The 20,382-nt window shown below is 31.8% G+C and overlaps 1 protein-coding gene across 5 annotated transcripts in view; it reads right to left on the reverse strand.

Annotated features, from left to right (window-relative positions):
- Nucleotides 1–20,382, reverse strand: part of LOC140439750 (facilitated trehalose transporter Tret1-like) — a 298,657-nt gene that overhangs the window by 40,553 nt on the left and 237,722 nt on the right. The window contains exon 1 of one of the 5 annotated variants that reach the window (XM_072529882.1): nucleotides 16,591–16,639. The exons of the other annotated variants lie outside the window; for them this stretch is intronic. Within the exon in view, the coding sequence (XP_072385983.1) occupies nucleotides 16,591–16,624 (34 nt within the window). The 5' untranslated portion in view covers nucleotides 16,625–16,639. Of the gene's footprint in view, nucleotides 1–16,590; nucleotides 16,640–20,382 lie in introns of those variants that run through there. 5 annotated transcript variants of the gene reach the window in all.

Raw genomic sequence — 20,382 nt, forward strand, 5'->3', positions numbered from 1 at the left:
TTCTTTGCTTCTTTGCCTGCATTTAATATGTAATTTTCAGCGATCAGCTTAATACCAAATACCATAGGATTGGCCATCTATGTGCTTCCTGCATTTTGTTAAGCGCATATGTAAAGTGGAGTGTCTTTATCTCTAAATATACTCTTAATATTTATACACATAATTAGAATAGGTAGAGACGAAAAATATCCTAGCTTAAAAACTTAAGGGAATGGTTTGAAAGCAGTAGTGCAGAACTTTTTAGAGCGGCAGTCAACAGAGTCCGTATAGCCATGGTGATTTCCAACCTTTGATAGAAGATGGAACTTAAAGAAGAAGGTGGAAAAAAGCATAAACTATCTACGTAATAAATCCCATTAACCTGTTGGTAACGGATAACCAGATATATTTAAAAAGATTAAGTGCCTTTCTTTTTATTTTGGATTTTGAATTTTGCATAACTAGAGCAAGCGACTAATTTTTGTGTATTAGTTTTGCATCAGTAGACCAAGCGCCTCTTGCGAGCGTTTTAATGATTGTAAATCGAATATTTGGCAACATATGTACATAAACGTTGTTAACAATGGTGACGTTGGCAACTTGTTGAGGCGCTTAGGTTAAGAAGTAGTGGCAGTTATTGCTTAAATTTTTCTATAATAGTCACATTACAGAAGAGCTAACACAGAAAGAGAATACCTAACAAAAGACATAACATTAAGTAAAATGTATGAATTGTATATTGTAGAAGCAGACAATGACCTTGTTAAATTTTCGTTTTACAAAAAAATGTTTTTAACACGATTTGATCTTCAAAGAAAAAAGTTGAAAAAAGTTACTTGTAGTAGATGTGATTGTTTCGAATTAGAAATTAAAAATTGCGCAGATAACGAACAATTAAGCAAGTTAAAAAAAAAGAAAGCTAGACATGAAGATAAGCAACTATCAACCAGAAGTGGAAACCTTTTGTTTTGATTTAAAGAAAAACTCTTCCCCTTCCGAGAATTCTAATAAATATTGTATATTATAAGCGTCAATTATATATTTACAATCTTGGTATCCATAGTGCCAAGGATAACAAAGGTCATTGCTATATTTGGATAGAGGGTGAAGCTGGTCGGGGAGCCCAGGACGTAGGCATTTGTCTTAAGAAACATATTGAAGAAAATGTTACTTCTGCAAAACATGTAATTTTGTGGTCAGACTCTTGTGGCGGCCAAAACCGCAACATCAAAATAGTTTTGATTCTGAAAACGATTTTGGAAACTCATCCTACCATTGAAAAAATTACATTACGCTATTTCCTTCCTAGTCATAGCTTTTACCCAATGGTAGTGATTTTAGAGAATTTGAAAATGCCCTAAAATTTCAACAACGTTTATATATCGTTGAGGATTAAATAAACGTGATGAAAAAATCCCGTAAAAAGAACCCACTAGTAGTTCACAGAATGAAAAAGAAGAATTCGTCGGAACAAAGAAGTTAGAAACTATGATTACAAACCGTAAGTCAGACATAGAAAACAGTAAGGCTGGTTTAAAACAAGAGAAATTTAAATAAGAAAGGATATACCACTGATTATTTTTATGAAAACTTAACACTAGTGAAGTTGAAGCAAATCTTTACAAGGATTTTTAAAAAGGACGGCCTGTTGCAATGCAATCCGTAAGTAACCATTTGATTCCTCTTTGACCCACAGGCAAGCCACTTTCTGTGCCTAAGCTTAACTACTTAAGATCTTTAACGCACCTAATACCAAATGATAAATTCTAAGTAATATAAAATATTCAAAAACAACGACTATTTTTGTCATACCCAAAAAGAAATAATAGCTTGTGGCCTACCAATCATTCACTAAAAGTGATATTTTAGTTACTCATCACTAGACCAAACGACCTCCATGTCGCTTGGTCTATTGATGTATAACACAATTACACAATGTGACGAAAATCGTAAGTCGACCGAAAGACTTTTTATTTTTTTTTTGTTTATTTTGTTTATTGGCTAAGTTACTATTTCGCACTTATAAGAAACATAAAAAACTGTATTCGAAAACAAAAAATTACGACAATTGTAACATATAGTGAAAACTTTAAAGTCAAATATCTCAAAATCAATTTTTGGCGCTTGGTCAAGTGATGCATTACGCCGTCCATATAAAATTACGAGACAATATTCATATGATGTGGCCAAATAGTCATATTTGCGTTACATTAATATGTATAATATGTATACGACAATCAGCTGTAAAACTCATTGCCTTTTTTTTCCGTATCATATTTTAGCATAGTCTTCTGATTTATTTTGTAGTATGTTAACTAAACCGGTTTAGTTTGCGTGAAATGAATCCACAATTCGTCTAATAATATTATGTTTTTAAAACAGTTGTGTTTTTATGCTCATTCGTTCACCTTTTGCAAAGCAGTCTGTGTAAATATTAGGGATTTACTTATATAATCTTTTTGTATATATAATTTGTTTATTGATTGTACTTTTTCGATAAAGTTTCATAATTATAGTCCTCTTGCTTTTATTATCTATGGTAATACATATACATACCCAATTCGAAAGGGAGGAAACCAGCGGGTTCTAGATTAAACATAGACATTCTTCTCTCTATCTCCCTCTATGTTATATAAAGATCATCGTCATCGCATAGTCAAAACACAGCAAGATTCTATTGCCTTTTCTTCTTTTTGTCTCCTCATTTCTATTGTAAACTCAGCCACGTAAATGACGTTTTAACAATTTATGTCAATATTTCTGAAGTGCCTTTCCTGGGATAATTTTTTTAAGCCTAGTTCGTTTGATTACAAGTAATTGATTTGATAGCCCCCAACAGAGAAGTATTGATTGTAGGTAGAATAGCAAGTGTTGATAAATATGATGGGTCGGTAGGTAGTCTCATTATTCCTAAATCTGATCATATGTTACCTCCACCCTTCATTCGTAGACATCGTCTCGTGGCATCCTCCCAATTTAACTTGGTAATGCAGTTATTGAGAGAGCCTTTGGATATAGCTAGCTGAACGTTGGAGTTGAGATTGAGTTTCTTGTACGACATTGCTATCTTTATATATGTGTTTGACCTTGGCATTAGTTCCGTTCGGTATTGGTTAGTACTCGGACCTTTGTAAGTCGGAAAATACCTCTGATGGCTTTTCTAACAATCCTGATTCCTGATCTAATTAATACGTTCTTGTCACATATCCACACATTAGCACTGGTTTAATCACTGTTTTATATATCCTGCTTTTAGAGATTCGTATTAGACTTCTAGATTAAAAAGTGTTATAAGGGTTATATATACATCAATTAGCTACCTGAATATTCCCTTTTATTTCTTATGTGACAACGTTATCTACGATATCTAAAACGCTGCAATCTTTCAAAATGATATGGCTTTATCGTATGGCGTTATGTTATGCCCCACTCTACATCCTCTCTTTTGTATGTTAAAGAACATTTATTTGATTTTTTTATTAGTGACTATTATACCGTTTTTTTGCTGCTAATAACATTATTTTATAGCATTCTAATATTTAATTTATGGATTAAATCCAGATAGCAAATAGATATTCTTCACTTTCTCAAAGAAATATTATTCTAACACACAAAATGAATAAATTGCCAAAACCTTTCGTGCATATTCTGGTCAACTTATGAGGGGCAGCAATATCAGTACCAAAATAAGGCGTATAGTCCTGGACTGGCTAATTGTTGGATAATAGGAAGCATGAGTGGAGCAGTTTTATTGCTTTCGGGACTGCACCAGGTATCGGGGAGCAGAAATATCATTACCAAGTTAATGCATATAGGAATTGTTGCTTGAACTTTATTATTATTAACATCATTTAATCTTCGCTTATCCACTGCTGGACATAGATCTCCCTCATAATTTTCCATCTATTTCGATCTTGTGCCTCTTGCATCCAATTCCTATGATAACGTTTTAGATCGTCAGTCCAACGTGTTGGTGGACGACCTCTGCTTCGGTAGGCATCATCTCTTGGTCTTCATTCCAGTATCCGCTTGTCCATCTATTATCTGTCATTCGAGCCACGTGATCTGCCCAGTTCCATTTCAGTGTTGCTACTCTCTCTACTGCATCAGACACTCCTGTTCTTTGTCGTAGCTGGCGATTTGGGATCTTGTCTCGTAGTGAAACGCCCAACATAGCACGCTCCATCGCCCTTTGACACACACGGATCTTTTGAACTGTTCTCCTTGTCATGGTCAACGTTTCCGCACCGTAAGTTAACACTGGCAAAACACACTGATTAAACGTTTTTCTTTTAAGGCACATTGGTATATCAGACGATTTGAAAATATGGTTCAGCTTGCCGAAGGCTGCCCAAGTCAGTCTTATATGACGGAGAAGCTCAACGGTTTGGTTATCTTTTCCTATGCGAATCTCATGACCTAGGTATTTATAGGCCATTACCTGGTCTATGGATCTTGTTCCTACGCATATATCTTCGCTAACTACAAGATTTGTCATCATCTGGGTTTTAGATATATTTATTTTCAATCCCCCTTCTAGCGAGGAAAGGTAGAGCTGATTTAAAAGTTCTTTGGCCTCCTCTATCCTATCAGCTATAAGTACAATATCATCTGCAAACCTTAGATGGCTAAGCTTTTCTCCGTTTATATTTATGCCCTTGTCGGTCAGTTTTGCCCTTTTACATATATATTCCAAAAGCGTAGTGAACAGTTTCGGCGATATGGTGTCCCTCTGGCGTACTCCATGTTGTATTGGGAATTTCTGGGTTTGACGATCACCCACTCTAACACTGGCTGTTGCGTTTTGGTATATGTGTTTAATTAAACACATTATTAAACAACACTATATTTCCTAGTAAAATCATCATGATTTTACAATAAGACAAATTTTTGATTGTTGGTTATGGCAACATCATGTACATACCACCGGGTTCCCTATGTGGATATCCAGCAAAATCCTTATACTCATGATACGGGAAACAAAAAATCAAAGATGAAAATATGCACCAAGAAACACTGAGTTATAAAACAGTCGAATAAAATATAAATTCTCGATTCAAATAGTCAAAAAATTAATGAACATCTTACTAAAATATAAATTAGGCCTATTTAAGATGTAATCCATTAACGGGCCAACGTACTAATGTGCTAATGATATAGATCTCATAAGAAACTCTTCCGTCCGCAAACATCTTCAATAAAGTGAAGAGAGTACGAAAAACGTTTTACTTTAAATCAACGAAATGAAAACCAAATACAAGCGAATCAACAGAAGAGACCAATTTAATAAATCTTGATAAAATATTAAAGTTAACAACTACAATTTCATTTATATGGAACACTTTAAATATCTTAGATAAATAATCACGGTTAATAATAATGCCACTAAAGAAATACAGATCATAATTTAAACGTTTTACCTATTTTAATACATAGATGCGAATCATGGACAATGACTAAAACAGATAAAGAAGGACTACAAATATTTGAAAGGAATATAATAAGAAAATTTTTTTAACCTCATTATCATATCGCTACAAATCCGTATAGAAGAAGAACACATACTGAATAAAGAAAGCTCTTATAATGATATTGTTTAGGAAAATAAATTGCTTAAGGTAGATCGGACACATGCATAGACGCTAAGATGTCAAACTTGTAAAACTGGTATGAAAGGAAGTTCGCACAGAAGAATGCCACTTGGGCGTCTCAGTATGCAATGAAGAACATCCAATCATATCTCAAAAAATTAACATCGTGAAGGTTCTTCTTTAAACCTCATAACAAATGGCTAATCTTTTACTTTTCATTAAAAATTTAAATTTTAATAAGCCACGTAAATAACGTTTTAAAAATTTATATCAATATTTCTGAAGTGCCTTTCCAGGGATAACTTTTTTTATTCTGGTTTGTTTGATTACATGTAATTGATTTGATAGTCCCCAACAGATGAGTATTGACTATAGGCAGGATAGCAGGTAGTTGACCTCATGTTACCTTCCCCCTTCATTTGTGAAAAGTCCTAAGGACATTTTTTCTCTTCGGGCATCCTCTAAATTTAACTTGGCAATGCAGTTATTATAAAGCCTTTCGATACAGCCAGCGCAACTTTAGCATTGAGATTTAGCTTCTTGTACGACGTTGCTGTCTTTATATACGTGTTTGACCTTGGCATTATTTCCGTTCGTTAATGGTTAGTACGCGGACCTTTGTAAGTCGGAAAATATTTCTGATGGCTTTTATAGCAATCCTGATCTAATTAATACCTGAGTTTCACGTACATTGTTTTGTCAGCGTTCTCGTCACATATCCACACATTAGCACTGGTTTAATCACTGTTTTATATATCCTGATTTAAGAGAGTCGTATTAGACTTCTGAATTTAAAAGTATTATAAGAGTTATGTATACATCAGTTAGCTACCTGAATATTCCCTTTTATTTCTTATGTTACAAAGTTATCTACGATAGCTAAAACGTTTCAATCCATTAAAATTATATGGGTTTATTGTTACGTTATGCCCTTCTCTGCGTCATCTCTTTTGTATGTTAAAGAACATTTATATGCTTTATTACTGACTATTAGACCGATTATTTTTTTATTAGTGACTATTAGACCGTTTTTTTGCTGCTAATAGCATTATTTTATAGCATCCTAATATTTAATTTATGGATTAAATCCGGATAGCAAATTGATATTCTTCACTTTCTCGGAAAAATAATATTCTAACACACAAAATCCTATTAAATTGCCAAAACCTTCCTTGCATATTCTATTCACTCATGAGGGGCAGCAGCAATATCAGTACCATAATAATGCGTATAGTACTGGACTGGCTAATCGTTGGATAATGGGAAGCATGAGTTTTAATGTTTTCGGGATTGCCATCTGTTAGCCGAGAGCAGAGATATCAGTACCAAGTTAATGCATATAGTAATTGTTGCTTGAACTTTATTATTATTAAACAACACTATATTTTCTAGTAAAATCATCATGACTTTACAGTAAGACAAATTTTCGAACGTTGGTTATGGAAACATCATGTACGTACCACCAGGTTCCCTATGTCGATATCCAGCAAAATCGTTGTCATAATGATACGGCAAACAAAAATCCAGAAATAAAAATATGCACCAAGAAACTCTGTTTTATTCAATACTCTGTTTAGTCGAATAAACTACAGATTCTTAATTCAAATAGTCAAAAAATCAATAAACAGCTTACTAAAATAGAAATAACGCCTATTTAAGATGTAATCCATTAACGGGCCAAGGTACAAAGCACTCCTGGCATATGCTAATGATATTGATCTCATAAGAAACTCTCTCCGGTCCGCAAACATCTTAAACAAAGTGCACGAAAAATGTTTCACTTAAAATCAACGAAATGAAAACCAAATAAAAGCGAATCAACAGAACAGACCAATTTAATAAATTTAGAAAAAACATTAAAGTCAACAACTACAATTTCGAAAGTATGGAACATTTTAAATTTGCTGTGGCAAAATTATCATACTTGGGTTACATTGATATTTATGTGGCAATCAGCTGTAAAAGTCATTGCCTTTTTTCCTGTCGTATCATATTTTATCATATCATATTTTGAGTGAAATTGATCCTAAATTCGTCTAATAATATTAAGTTTTTAAAACAGCTGTGTTTTTATGCTCATTCGTTCACCTTTTGTAAAACAGTCTGTGTAAATACAAGGGATTTATATAATCTTTTCACTTCGTAATCTTTTCGTTTCATAATTATAGTCCTCTTGCTTTTATTATCTATGGTAATACATATACATACCCAATTCGAAAGGGAGAAAACCAGCTGGATCTAGATTAAACATAGACATTCTTCTCTCTATCTCCCTCTATGTTATATAAAGATCATCGTCATCGTATAGTCAGAACGGAACAATATTCTATTGCCTTTTCTTCTTTTTGTCTTCTCATTCCTATTGAAAATGCAGCCAGGTAAATGACGTTTTTAAAATTTATGTCAATATTTCTGAAGTGCCTTTCCTAGGATAATTTTTTTAAAGGCTAGTTCGTTTTATTACATGTAATTGATTTGATAGTCCACAACAGATAAGTATTGATTGTAGGTAGGATAGCAGGTGTTGATAAATATAATGGGTCGGTAGATAGTCTCATTATTCCTAAATCTAATCTAATCTAATATGTTACCTCCCCCTTCATTTGTGGAAGTCCTAAAGGCATTTTTTTCTCTTGGGGCATCCTCCCAATTTAACTTGGCAATGCAGTTATTATAGAGTCTTTGGATAAAGCCAGCGTAACTTTAGAGCATTTAGATTTAGTTTCTTGTACGACGCTGCTATCTTTATATATGTGTTTAATCTTGGAATTAGCTCTGTTCGGTATTGGTTAGTAGACCTCTGTAAGTCGGAAAATACCTCTGATGGCTTTTCTAGCAATCCTGGTCTAATTAATACGTTCTCGTCACGTATCCACACATTAGCACTGGTTTGATTACTATTTTATATATCCTGATTTTAGAGATTCGAATTAGACTTCTGGATTTAAAAGAGGGTTATATATACATATACAGTAGTTAGCTACCTGAATATTCCCTTTTATTTTTTATCTAACAACATTACCTACGACATCTAAGACGCTGCAATCTTTCAAAATTATATGGCTTTATTGTTCCGTTATGCCCTACTGTCGATCCTCTCTTTTGTATGTTAAAGAACATTTATTTGATTTTCTCATTAGTGACTATTAGACCGCTTTTTTGCTGCTACTAGCATTATTTTATAGCATTCTATTATTTAATTTATGGATTAAATCCGGATAGCAAATAGATATTCTTCACTTACTCGGAGAAATAATATTCTAACACACAAAATCCTATTAAATTGTCAAAACCTTCCTTGCATATTCTATTCACTTATAAGGAGCAGCAGCAATATCAGTTCCATAATAAGGCGTATAGTTCTGGCCTGGCTAATTTTTGGATAATGAGAAGCATGAGTGTAGCAGTTTTAATGTTTTCGGGACTGCTATCTGGTATCGGGGAGCAGAATTATCATTACCGGGTTAATGCATATAGGAATTGTTGCTTGAACTTTATTATTTTTAAACAACACTATATTTCCTAGTAAAATAATCATAAATTTACAGTAAGAAAAATTTTTGAACGTTGGTTATGAAAACATCATGTACATACCACCGGGTTCACTATGTCGATATCCAGCAAAATCCTTGTAATAATGATACGGGAAACCAAAGATGAAAATATGCTCCAAGAAACTCTGTGTTATAAAACAGTCGAATAAAATACAGATTCTTGATTTCAATAGTCAAAAAATTAATGAACAGCTTACTAAAATAGAAATAACGCCTATTTAAGATGTAATCCATTAACGGCCCAATAGATCTTATAACTCTAATAAGAAACTCACACTTTAAATACTTTAAATATCTTAGATCAATAATCACGGTTAATAATAATGTCACTAAAGAAATACAGAGCAAAATTCTTCTAAAATTTTTTAACCTCATTATTATATCTCTACAAATCCGTATAGAATAAGAACATATACTGAATAAAGAGACCTCTAATAACGATATGGTTCAGGAAAATAACTCGCTTAAGGTAGATCGGACACATGCATAGCCGCCAAGAGGTCAAACTTGTAAAACGGAAGAAACTTAACACAGAAGAATGCCACTTGGGTGTCTCAGTATACAATGGAGAGAAAACATCCAATCATATCTTAGAAAATTAACATTTCATTGAAGATTCGTGGAAAATCGATCAACTTGGAAAAAAGTTGTAGTTAGCGAAGATCCACCCAGTGTTGTAGCGCTACGTAATAATGACAATAAAGAAAAAAAAACAGTGACAAAAAGCAACAAAAATGGACTAATGGAGCACAGCTGCTTCAAAATCATGATAAGAAATACAAAGATTATTGACGGATTCGAGAAACTTGAGACTTGAGAAAGGCACTCTGCCGAAACAGCTGTAGTGATAAGATACAATTAATTTGGCGTAAGTTTTCAAAATAAAGTTTTTAGTATTTTGTTGTTAAATAAAATGGAATTAACATACGACATTATATACGCTATAATAACTAGACAACTTGTATGATACGGACATATAAGGAGAAAGTCATGAAACAATAAACTACCCAATATTCGTTATAAGTGAAATCGATATGAATAAAGAAAATGAGGAAAACTATGGCAAAAGGTAAAAAAAGTAGTGATTAAAAAATGAGAGAGGTACCTTGTGGACAACATGTGCTTAATTAGGAACGACTTGAGATACATAATCAGAAGACGACAAAGGAAAATCTATATAATATATAATAATCTATATAAATGTATACAATTTTTAACAATGCATATTTATAGATAATTTCCAGTGCCAACGTGCTAATTGTATGTAAAATGAAACTTTTTAAGGTTTTTAATGTTTGTATGAAAGATGAAACCGTATGACACATAACCGTGAAATTTGTGTACCAACCTATAAATCTCTTTTAAAAGAATACTGACACCTACACATTATTACGATACTACATATCATAATACTAAGAAGTTTGTTATTTTAATCTAAGAATAGGCTTTATAATTTACGAGAAATTTAATTTAATGTATTTAAAATTTTACAGGATCCGGTAGAGATATATTAGATATTCTTTTAGATTTTTTAGATATAATATTTCTTCAACACTGAAGTTAGTCCAATCTCTGATATTTCTCTGCCAGATTTTGTCTTTCTTCCCAAGACTTTTCTTCCCTCTACTCTTCCTTGCATGATGACGCGTAGAAGAGAGTATTTATCGTTTCGAACTGTAGCCCAGATACGATGTCCAGATAGACAATTCGTCTTAACGCTTCTTCGTTTGAGACTTTTACAGTCCAAGGAATTTTAAGAATACGCCCATATAGCCACATTTCGAATGCCTTAAATGTTTTTACAGATTTGGCTGTCAGGGTCCAAGCTTCTACCCTATATAGCAGTTGCGACCATACATAACATTCGACGATCTCAATCTAATAACCATACTCAATTTCTTATTTGTAAACATTGACTTTTATCTGTTTAGTTTAGTCCTATCTTTTTGCTTTATCTGTTAATGATTTCTATAAGAATTTGTAAATTGTCTATATGTTCTGTCATAATTGGAGTTTAGTCTGCAAATTTTATGTTATTAATGAGGCTCACTCCATTCCTTACTTCTTTCCCATAGTGTCTCCTAAAATATTAGTTGAGAGTACACATTAAATAATTGTGGTGACAACACACATCTCTGGTTGACTCCTATTTGAATTTCTGCTTGATTTGTCTCTCTATCTTTCACCCGCATGACCGCTGTTTGATTTTAGTTGATTGTTTATTAAATTAATATCTTGGTATCTAGGTGTATGTGTTTTAATGCATGTATGGGCTTACCAGGTTGAACTATGTCAAATACTTTTGAAAATCTATATTAGATATGAATACATTTTCATTATAATCTTTACATTTTTGTAATAGTACCACCATTGCGCACAATTCCTCTTTTGTTCCCAATCCACCTCTAAATCCAAACTATGCTTTGTCCAATTGTTCTTCACATTTTTTATTGATAGACGATTTAATGTTGTTATTAATCGGATGACATTTATGACTTTTATTAAATTTTGATAATCGTTACAAATCAAGTCTTTTAGTGACATATTATTCTTTTAATTGTTACTTCTCATTTAATGTCTATATTTTGTTAGTTATTTTTAGAGTAAATATATGATGACTGACATTATTCCCACTTGATTCTTTTGTTTCAGTTATTGCTCTAGCCTAATTTGACATTTTCTTCCTTCAAATCATCAAATTTTCATGATTTGTTTATATTTCGCTATAGTAAAATTCATACTTTCCACTAAGCCTAACATATGCAGCAGCAGTGTCATCAAACCGAAATAATCCAGTTGTGCATAACGTTTTTGCTGATCGATTTACAAATAAATTTTAACAAACACATCAAATTGATCATCCTTTTTACTTTCGTATACGATCATACTTATCCAAATTAAATTTTCAATTTCCAAAAACTTATGATACCTCCTCAATCCACAACGCTGCGCCATGGACAATATCTATTCCGGCTATCGACATCAAACAAACCTAAGAAATCAGAGATATTGTCAACCGTCATTAAACAAAAGTTTCGTACATTATTAAACAGATATGGCAATACCTACAGCGTATACACCATGCATCAAAAAATGAAGACAGAGTTGGGGCAGCAATTTATTCGGAAGACATCTCAGTTAGTTTCCAATTGTCGTCAATTACAACCATCTTTTCGGCTGAATAATTCGCAATTCTAAAAGCACTATCGTTAATACAAAACAAAAACCAAGAAATATGTATAATAATCACAGAATCTCTAAATTCATTATCCTCACTGACTCAATAATTATACTGTGACAACCCCCTTCTACTTCTTAGTAAAAAAGAACATAAAAACATTTCAAATAAGAAAATTCAAGTTCATTTTTTATGGGTACCTTCTCATGTCAGAATTGAAGGTAACGAAGTTGTAGATAGACTAGCTAAAAACGCACCAACTAACTTGATGTCCGAAGAAAGTAACATATTGGTACAAAACGATTTAAACTATAAACTTATACTTAAAACAAAAAATAATTCAAAAATGGCAACAAACTTGGAACAACACTCCATCAAGGCTTTATGAAGTCAACAAACATCCACATCTTTGGAAAACAAAAATAAAAGACAGAAGAGAGCATGTGATATACTTTTTCCAATGTCAATTTGCCAAGCGTCGGCTTTTAAGATTCTTTGATGTCAATGCCGACCATTGGCGTGGAAATTAAGAAAAGGGATCAGTTCATCAAACGCATATTTCAAGAAAAATTATATAATTTTTATTAATTTTTACATAATTATATTCAGGAAAATTTCTCAATTTTTGGGCAGAAATTGTTTAAACAATTTTTTAAAATTCAAAATATCACCTTTTGTGCTCCAAGAAATATTTTTTAGGTTTTTGGGTGACTCTAAATAAGATCTATGTCATTTTTCTCAAAAGTTAATAGTTTTGGAGATATAGGCGATTTAAAATCCGAAAAATACGATACCTAATATGCATTTTCGAGGCTTGAAAAATATGTAAATGAGTATTTTTGAGATTCAAGAGTATCTAAACTAAAGTCTCAACATTGATTTTGGTGAGAAATCGGGGCAATATTTTCCGTAGCAGAAAAAGGTGATCTTTTGAATTTGAATTGTTTCCGGCATAAATGTCCGGCACCCTTCAACCTTCGATTTGTTTAAACGGGGCATTTTTGAATAGGACTCTTCAAAGGTCTATTTATAATGTTATAAATAGACACATATAACTATCAAATAATTAATACAACACATAATGTAATTTCAAAAAATTTTTCAACTATAACACACCTTACAGTAAATATTAATCAAATAAACAACTACTACGTCAACACCATGGAACTAATCATCTTCACAAAAGTCAATTAATAACATTCGATATTTGATAGTTCTAGTACTTAACCGTAATGACATTTACCGAACTAAACGTTGTGTCTGTTTTATTTTTAATTTGAATTGTATTTGTTTCCTATATTTTAATTTGTAATCAACATCAACTACATTCAACATTATTCCAACAAAAAAATTTTTACTTGATGGTATTAAAATAAATCGCACTGCCATTAACCTCAATTAAGTAAGTATATAAACAACAAACTATTATTAAATTATATTTTACCATGTTTTAAATAATTGTAGCTCTCATCTGATGATGCCAATGAAAATTGGCGAAATATAATGAATTGTTAAACAGAGTACACTTGGCTTTTAATCAGCTGTATACCCAATTAACCTCAACCCCTTTTATATTTAGATAAGATTTAATTTTCTTTTTTTAAACTTTATAGATTTCTTCTTAGAGTCTAAAGTCTAGAATAAAGTTATATGTACCAAAACAACTTCTTATTTATTTAAAAGTGCATATGAAAATTGTATAATTTGTATGTTAAATTTGTATGAAAATCTGTAATTTCATGGATTTCATTATATGGATTTAAGACACTTTGGAAATAAGATCTTCAATTGTAGTCAGGATTCTAAAACGGACAGTTGGCTGTCCCGAGATGCATCAATTGTAGATTTATGATCGAGATTACAAATAATACTGAAAAACTAAAATTGCGAATTTTGTCATGAAATTTGGTATGTGCGGTTACAATAAGTGGAACAACTTTTCCAAATAAGTTTTTCCGATTTCTCTAACGCGAAGCAAAATATCGAAAATTTACCCTGTTTGTGGATTCGCAGTAAGCCGCGTTTAAAATTAAAATTTCAGATCACTATCTTAAAAAAATGTGCACTATCAACATGTATGACTGTGCAAAATTTTAAATCTGTATGTATTTTGATAGCTGATATATAGAGGTGTTTTCATCTTAAATGTGACACACTGTATAATAATGAATACTAGTGTTCAAGATGCATCGCGATAGCTGTAAAGAAATTAATTAGAAGGACTAAAAAGGATCGTCAGAGTCTTCTGAAGTCGAATCGTTCCCAGGTTGGATAACTATTGGTGCTATTGCCGGTAAAACAGGATATTCGTTTTCTATTTTTAAAACATGAGCTTCGCAATTTTTCCACACATCGCTATTAATGCCACTAATTACTTCTCGAATATTCTCAATGGCCACTGCGCTTAATGTTAGTGACTGATTATATGTTCGCAATCGTTTTTTTACGGTACCCCAAACCATTCCAATTGGATTAAAAATGCAATAGTATGGGGGTAATCGCAAAAGAGTATGGCCGTGCCTGCTGCAAATGGTGTCAATAACGTATTCGTTTTTAAAATTCCGACTTTTGATCATTCTAATTAATTCTTTCTTTACTGGAATCTTTTTAGGAACAGTGATGTTTTTAAGTTGCATAAATTTTAAAATTTCGTCCTTTTTCGTGTTATTATTAGGTATTTTATTTAATATGCGGGAATGATACGACGCATTATCCATAACAATCACTGAATTCGGCGGAATATTGGGCAAGAGTTGTTCAACAAACCACTTTTCAAATAAATCGGCTGTCATATCTTCGTGATAATCGGCAGAAGACTTTGTTATATTTTTGGCCGACAATAGCAATGCATTAAATACAAAACCATCTTTGCTTCCGGCATGAAGAATAATAACACGTTTTCCTCGTGAACACGGTGTATTTAACGCACACTTGTTTGTGTTGTCAACCCAGCCGTACTTGACAACATCATGCGTATCGAACCAGGTTTCGTCTAAATAGATTATGTTTCTGTTTGAATTACGATACTTTACGATAATTTCTGTTTGATACGATCACAACTTATCAAAATCTCGCGCAGTGTTTCCAAAGATGTATAATTATATTCAGGGAAATCTCTCAATTTTTCACGAATCAGTTCTAAAGTAGGCACTCTATTTTCTTTGTAAAAATTGTAAACTGTTCGTTGAATAACGTCTTTTGCAGCAGTGTCAATCCTACCCAATTTTTTATTTGGTCGCTTTCGTTTTAAGGAATGATCTGTAACAGTGCCTAATTTAATAATTGTATATATCGTCTTATACCCGATTTTTGTTATTATATGAATTCTCGAAACAATTGCATTATCAGCCATCCCAATATTTTCTTTTTTCAAACACTCATACATATTTAAAATTATTCTTTGGGATTGTACGTGCAAATCTTTATTTTTTAATTCCGGGCTGTCATTAAAATAATTGTCATTATTTATTGATAACACAGAAGTTGATGCATCTTGATCATTCGTTTCAAACGGTCTCCAAAATGCCATTCTAGAAAAATATAATATTACTTATAATTATATCTTATACCTTATAAACCTCCGCCTGTGTTATCTGTTTGCAAAAAGGAATATTTTAGAGTGTCACATATCCAGACACACAGGTGTTAATTACGATTTATCGCTTTGCGCTGCGCTGTTGTCATAATGCATGAGTTTAAAATTACTGAATGTAACTTTAATATAACATATTAATATATCTGCAATTTTTCATGTTTCCAGGTAAGGTATAAAATCAATGAAATTTGGAAAAAAATAATACAATTCTTGTAACCGTTTTTGAGAACTTGGATTCTTAAAAGATGTCTGATTTCTTAAAAGTCGATCATTATGTCTATAAGAGTATTACCGCTAAATTCACCAACATGGCAACGTCAAGATATATCGAAGGTCCAAATTCTCTCCAGACTACAATGTTGCCGATATTCGAAAATTACTTAGAGCATAAGTAATATATAAACGTTCACGGTTGCTTTAATTCATTAGTGAAGAGTCCATGGAAATATTAGTACCTAGTTAATTAATTTATAGATATATTTTTTGGGAATATGTTCATATCATTTTTTAAGAGTGTCGTTCGTTGACTAGCAATTAAATAATAACGAATAGAGAATAGAGAATATTTTTTAAATATAACCTTAGGAATTTTAGGAAATATGTCTGACAACCTTGATTTGAAAGGCGGTCTCTTTAATACCAGAATGTGACATGTTTATGTTGGAAAATTATTAGTGGATGTACTATACTTACCCGTCTCCGTATCGGCCATACACGACTTACTCATGGCTATTTACTACAGCGCAAAAATAAACCAGTTTGTGAAGTGTCCAACCGTGTTCTAACGTCAAAACATTTTTTAATACAGTGTCCTAAATATAACAGCGAACGAAATATAGCATACACAACTGTCCTAGAAGAAAATACAGATACCCAAAGAATAATTTCTTATCTTAAAGACTGTCAACTTCTTCATAAGATTTAAAACATACATTGTAATACACATACATATTATTATTATTAATTCTAAACTAATGTATATACACTATTTGTATCAACTGTAACATTAATCTAAATACGCTAATGCCTCTGAGTGGTAGATGCGTTTAAAAAAAAGGTATTTATATTAGAATATAGATTATATTAGATTTATATTAGATTAGATATTCAGTTTTGTGAAAGCGCCTGTCTTAGACAAATTGAAGGAGCGCTCCTAAGATTTTTCGGGGTTTGGCTTAAAATTAATTCGTAGTTTATTTTTATTATATTTAAGGCAATCATTTAGATTTTTTTTCACTTCAGCAACAAAAGTTTTGGTTGTGCAATGTATCGTCTACATGAAAGTCCTAGTATATACTGTTATCGGTTAATCATTTGTGTAAATGTAATACAGTGTAGGTGCCATTACGCTACCACAAGCGAGACCATTCATCTGCGTTCTTCATCTTACCATTGAATGATACGAAAAATCTTCTATTCTGTAGATATACGCGGATAAAACAAGTAATGTTTTTATCTAAGGCGATGTCATACAGTTTTGGAGAAATGTTCTCTAATTTAATATGTCGTAAGTGGCATTTAGATTGACAAATACCACCCCTGATACCCGATATATTTCGTACTCGTTGTTGCTATTTGCAAAAACGGGAACGTTATTACGTACGTTAATAAGCATTACGAATAAAAATAAATAAGCAAGAAGAATATAAGTGATCTATATTTAAACTAAGTGACAGAAAAAAGAATATTATATATACATTTACTTCTAAATTAAAAATTAAATTTTGATATGCCTGACAACGAAAGATACAAAAACACAATTATTTAAAGTTGAAAATAATAATAGCTTGTACAAGCGACAAAGCATTTAAAACAATAAGACCGAACATATATGTAATTGTAATAGATATGTTGCCGAGAATCCAGTTACCCTAAGGTACCCAAATATTTCTTTTTTAGTATCTGCCATAAGTGTATCCATGTGTTTATGTGTATCTAAAATATAGTATATAGGATATTGAATTCCCTACATTTAAAAATCGAACTATTGAAATTAGACGGTAAAAAATTGGAATTTTAAGAATGATTTATAAATTGTTGTAATTTAAATTTTACTACTCCATGAAACAAATATTTTATACGTCATAAACTGTAGCAATTGAAACATCGGATCGTACATTTATATAATAAATATTTCAGTGCCAACGCATTTAAAAAAAATACTAATAAATAAAAATGAACTCTTGCCTTTTCCAAGTTTATAATAGACACTACTTAAGTTTAAAAATAATTAAAGCAAGTAATATAAATTACCACTCTAAAATATTTAACTGCATTAACCAAGTATTTGTGAAATTTCTCGATGACTAAATTGATTGATATTTAAATAAATTTGAAGTTCCAAAATGTACCTGCTGTAAAATTTGAAAGTCTACGACTAATCAAATTATTGGCAACATCGCAAGAGTTTAGTTGTGTACGCGAAAGTATATATACGGATCCCAAAAGTGTTTTAACCTATTACAGAGTTCACTTAATCCTACGTGTTGCTCGGAGTCTACATAAAGCGCTACGCAGATAATAATATGCACGGTGTATATTCCACTGGAGTTAGTATAATACCGTTTTAGAACGGATCTTACATTAACCGCTAGATGTATATATATATATTGTTATGATATGTAAAATCGAGAAAAATATTGGTTTGTTTAAAAATATTTCAAAGTTCAAAAACATTAAAATAATTCAGATAAGTAGGATAATATCCAACAAACATTTCGGAGAAGGAAAGTTATTAAATCCTTGGATTTCCTGTACTAAACAAAGTGTAAGCTTTGCATAAATTATTTCTTTGTTATACTTGAGTGACCCGCATAATTTTAAGTGAAAACAAAAAGACAATTGAACGGGGTTTTCCAAAATACATTAATGCAGTGATTAGAGACAAATAGAAGAGATTTTAGAAAGTGGTTTTTGTTAGTTTTAAGAATTATAGAAAATATTATTTGTAAATAAGTTTTAGGAAATTTTATAATTATAGGTAAAAATTTGTTTGTTATCGAAATGAAAAAATGGGGGAATTGTGACGAGTTTTGATTGGCGGAGATTGAAAAAGGTTGGATAAGTATGTAGGAAAAAGTTTAGCGAGATTGAGGAGAGAGAAAAGATAGGATCAGTTGGTTTTCCAAATCTGTAAGAGGAACAGTGATTGTTCTCTGGCGGTTCCTGAAATGTAGCAAGCAGTAGTGTTGAATGTTAGTGAGTTTTTGTGGAGTTAGTGTATCTGACAGAAGCTGAAGCAGCAAAATATTGTAAGTCATATTTCTCTACTTATATTCCAAGAGTCACTGTTCAGGCCAACGAGAGATTCAGTTTATCGTAAAGAGAAGATATTCCAAGAGTCATTTTTCACTCGGGCCAACGAGAGATTCAGTTTATCGAGAGGAGAAAGGCTATCATAATTTGAATGATTTGTGCTTTTGAAGGAGATCATTAAGGACGATATACTTGCAACAATCTGTGTAAGATTGCTGATTACATAGGGAGCGGTTGAGAGGAGATAATATAGTCTACAAGGAACAAGGATTTGGACCACTCATCATCAGAGAGAGATATTTTGTTTTCTGCAGTTTTTTCTTTTATTGATAACACAATTTTTACACTTAATTTAGAAAGGATATAAATATTTTGATTAGGAGAGTTAGAATAGTTCGGAATTTTGAGATTTCAATTAATATTGTTTATACCATCAATTTTGATTGTTCACGTACGGAGAACAAAATTTAGAGAATCCTTATATGAGATTTGTTTATTGAAAACTTTTGAGTGTGAATTATTTCATTATTTTTATTTCAATATATAGTGTTAGATCATATGTGTTTTTTATTATTCCGGTATTTTCTGGACCTTACCTTTCACATGTAATAGCATAGATATTGAAGCACGAATTTAACCCTGAGATAAAAGAATTAAAAATTGTGATAGTAGTGTGAAGTACAGGTGATCCAGAGATAAAAACATATAACATTGAGGGAATTTGAATTTGAAAGTATTTTGACAATTTTTCCAGGGAATATAAATTTGATTTATTGATTGATCGTAGTTGTGGATATTTACTGCTATTGAATTATTTGATTTTATTTTCTTTACCAATCGTACATTTGATATTTATTTTGAATTATTTGAATTTTACTGATTGCATATTTGATATTTGTCGTGAAAATTTAATACATTTGGGGAGAAATACTGTCGTGTTCTGAAACATATAGAGTGTTGTAAAATTTCACATTTGGCGGGGACAAAAACAATAACAAAAAGTAACAACATGTCTGTCACAAGGAGACAAAGTAAAATGCAGGAAAGGAAGGAGGATAACAGAGAAGATGAAACAATTTTGGAAGAAGTATCGGATAATGAAGGAAATGTGACAATAGTTGAGGAGAGAAAAGAACTATCAGGAATAGATAAAATATTACAATTAATGCAACTCCAGTCACAAACAATGGCAGAAACAAAACAAACAATAGAGAAAAACCAAAATGAAAC

Source organism: Diabrotica undecimpunctata, chromosome 4 (assembly GCF_040954645.1).
Source record: "Diabrotica undecimpunctata isolate CICGRU chromosome 4, icDiaUnde3, whole genome shotgun sequence".
Taxonomy (NCBI): domain Eukaryota; kingdom Metazoa; phylum Arthropoda; class Insecta; order Coleoptera; family Chrysomelidae; genus Diabrotica; species Diabrotica undecimpunctata.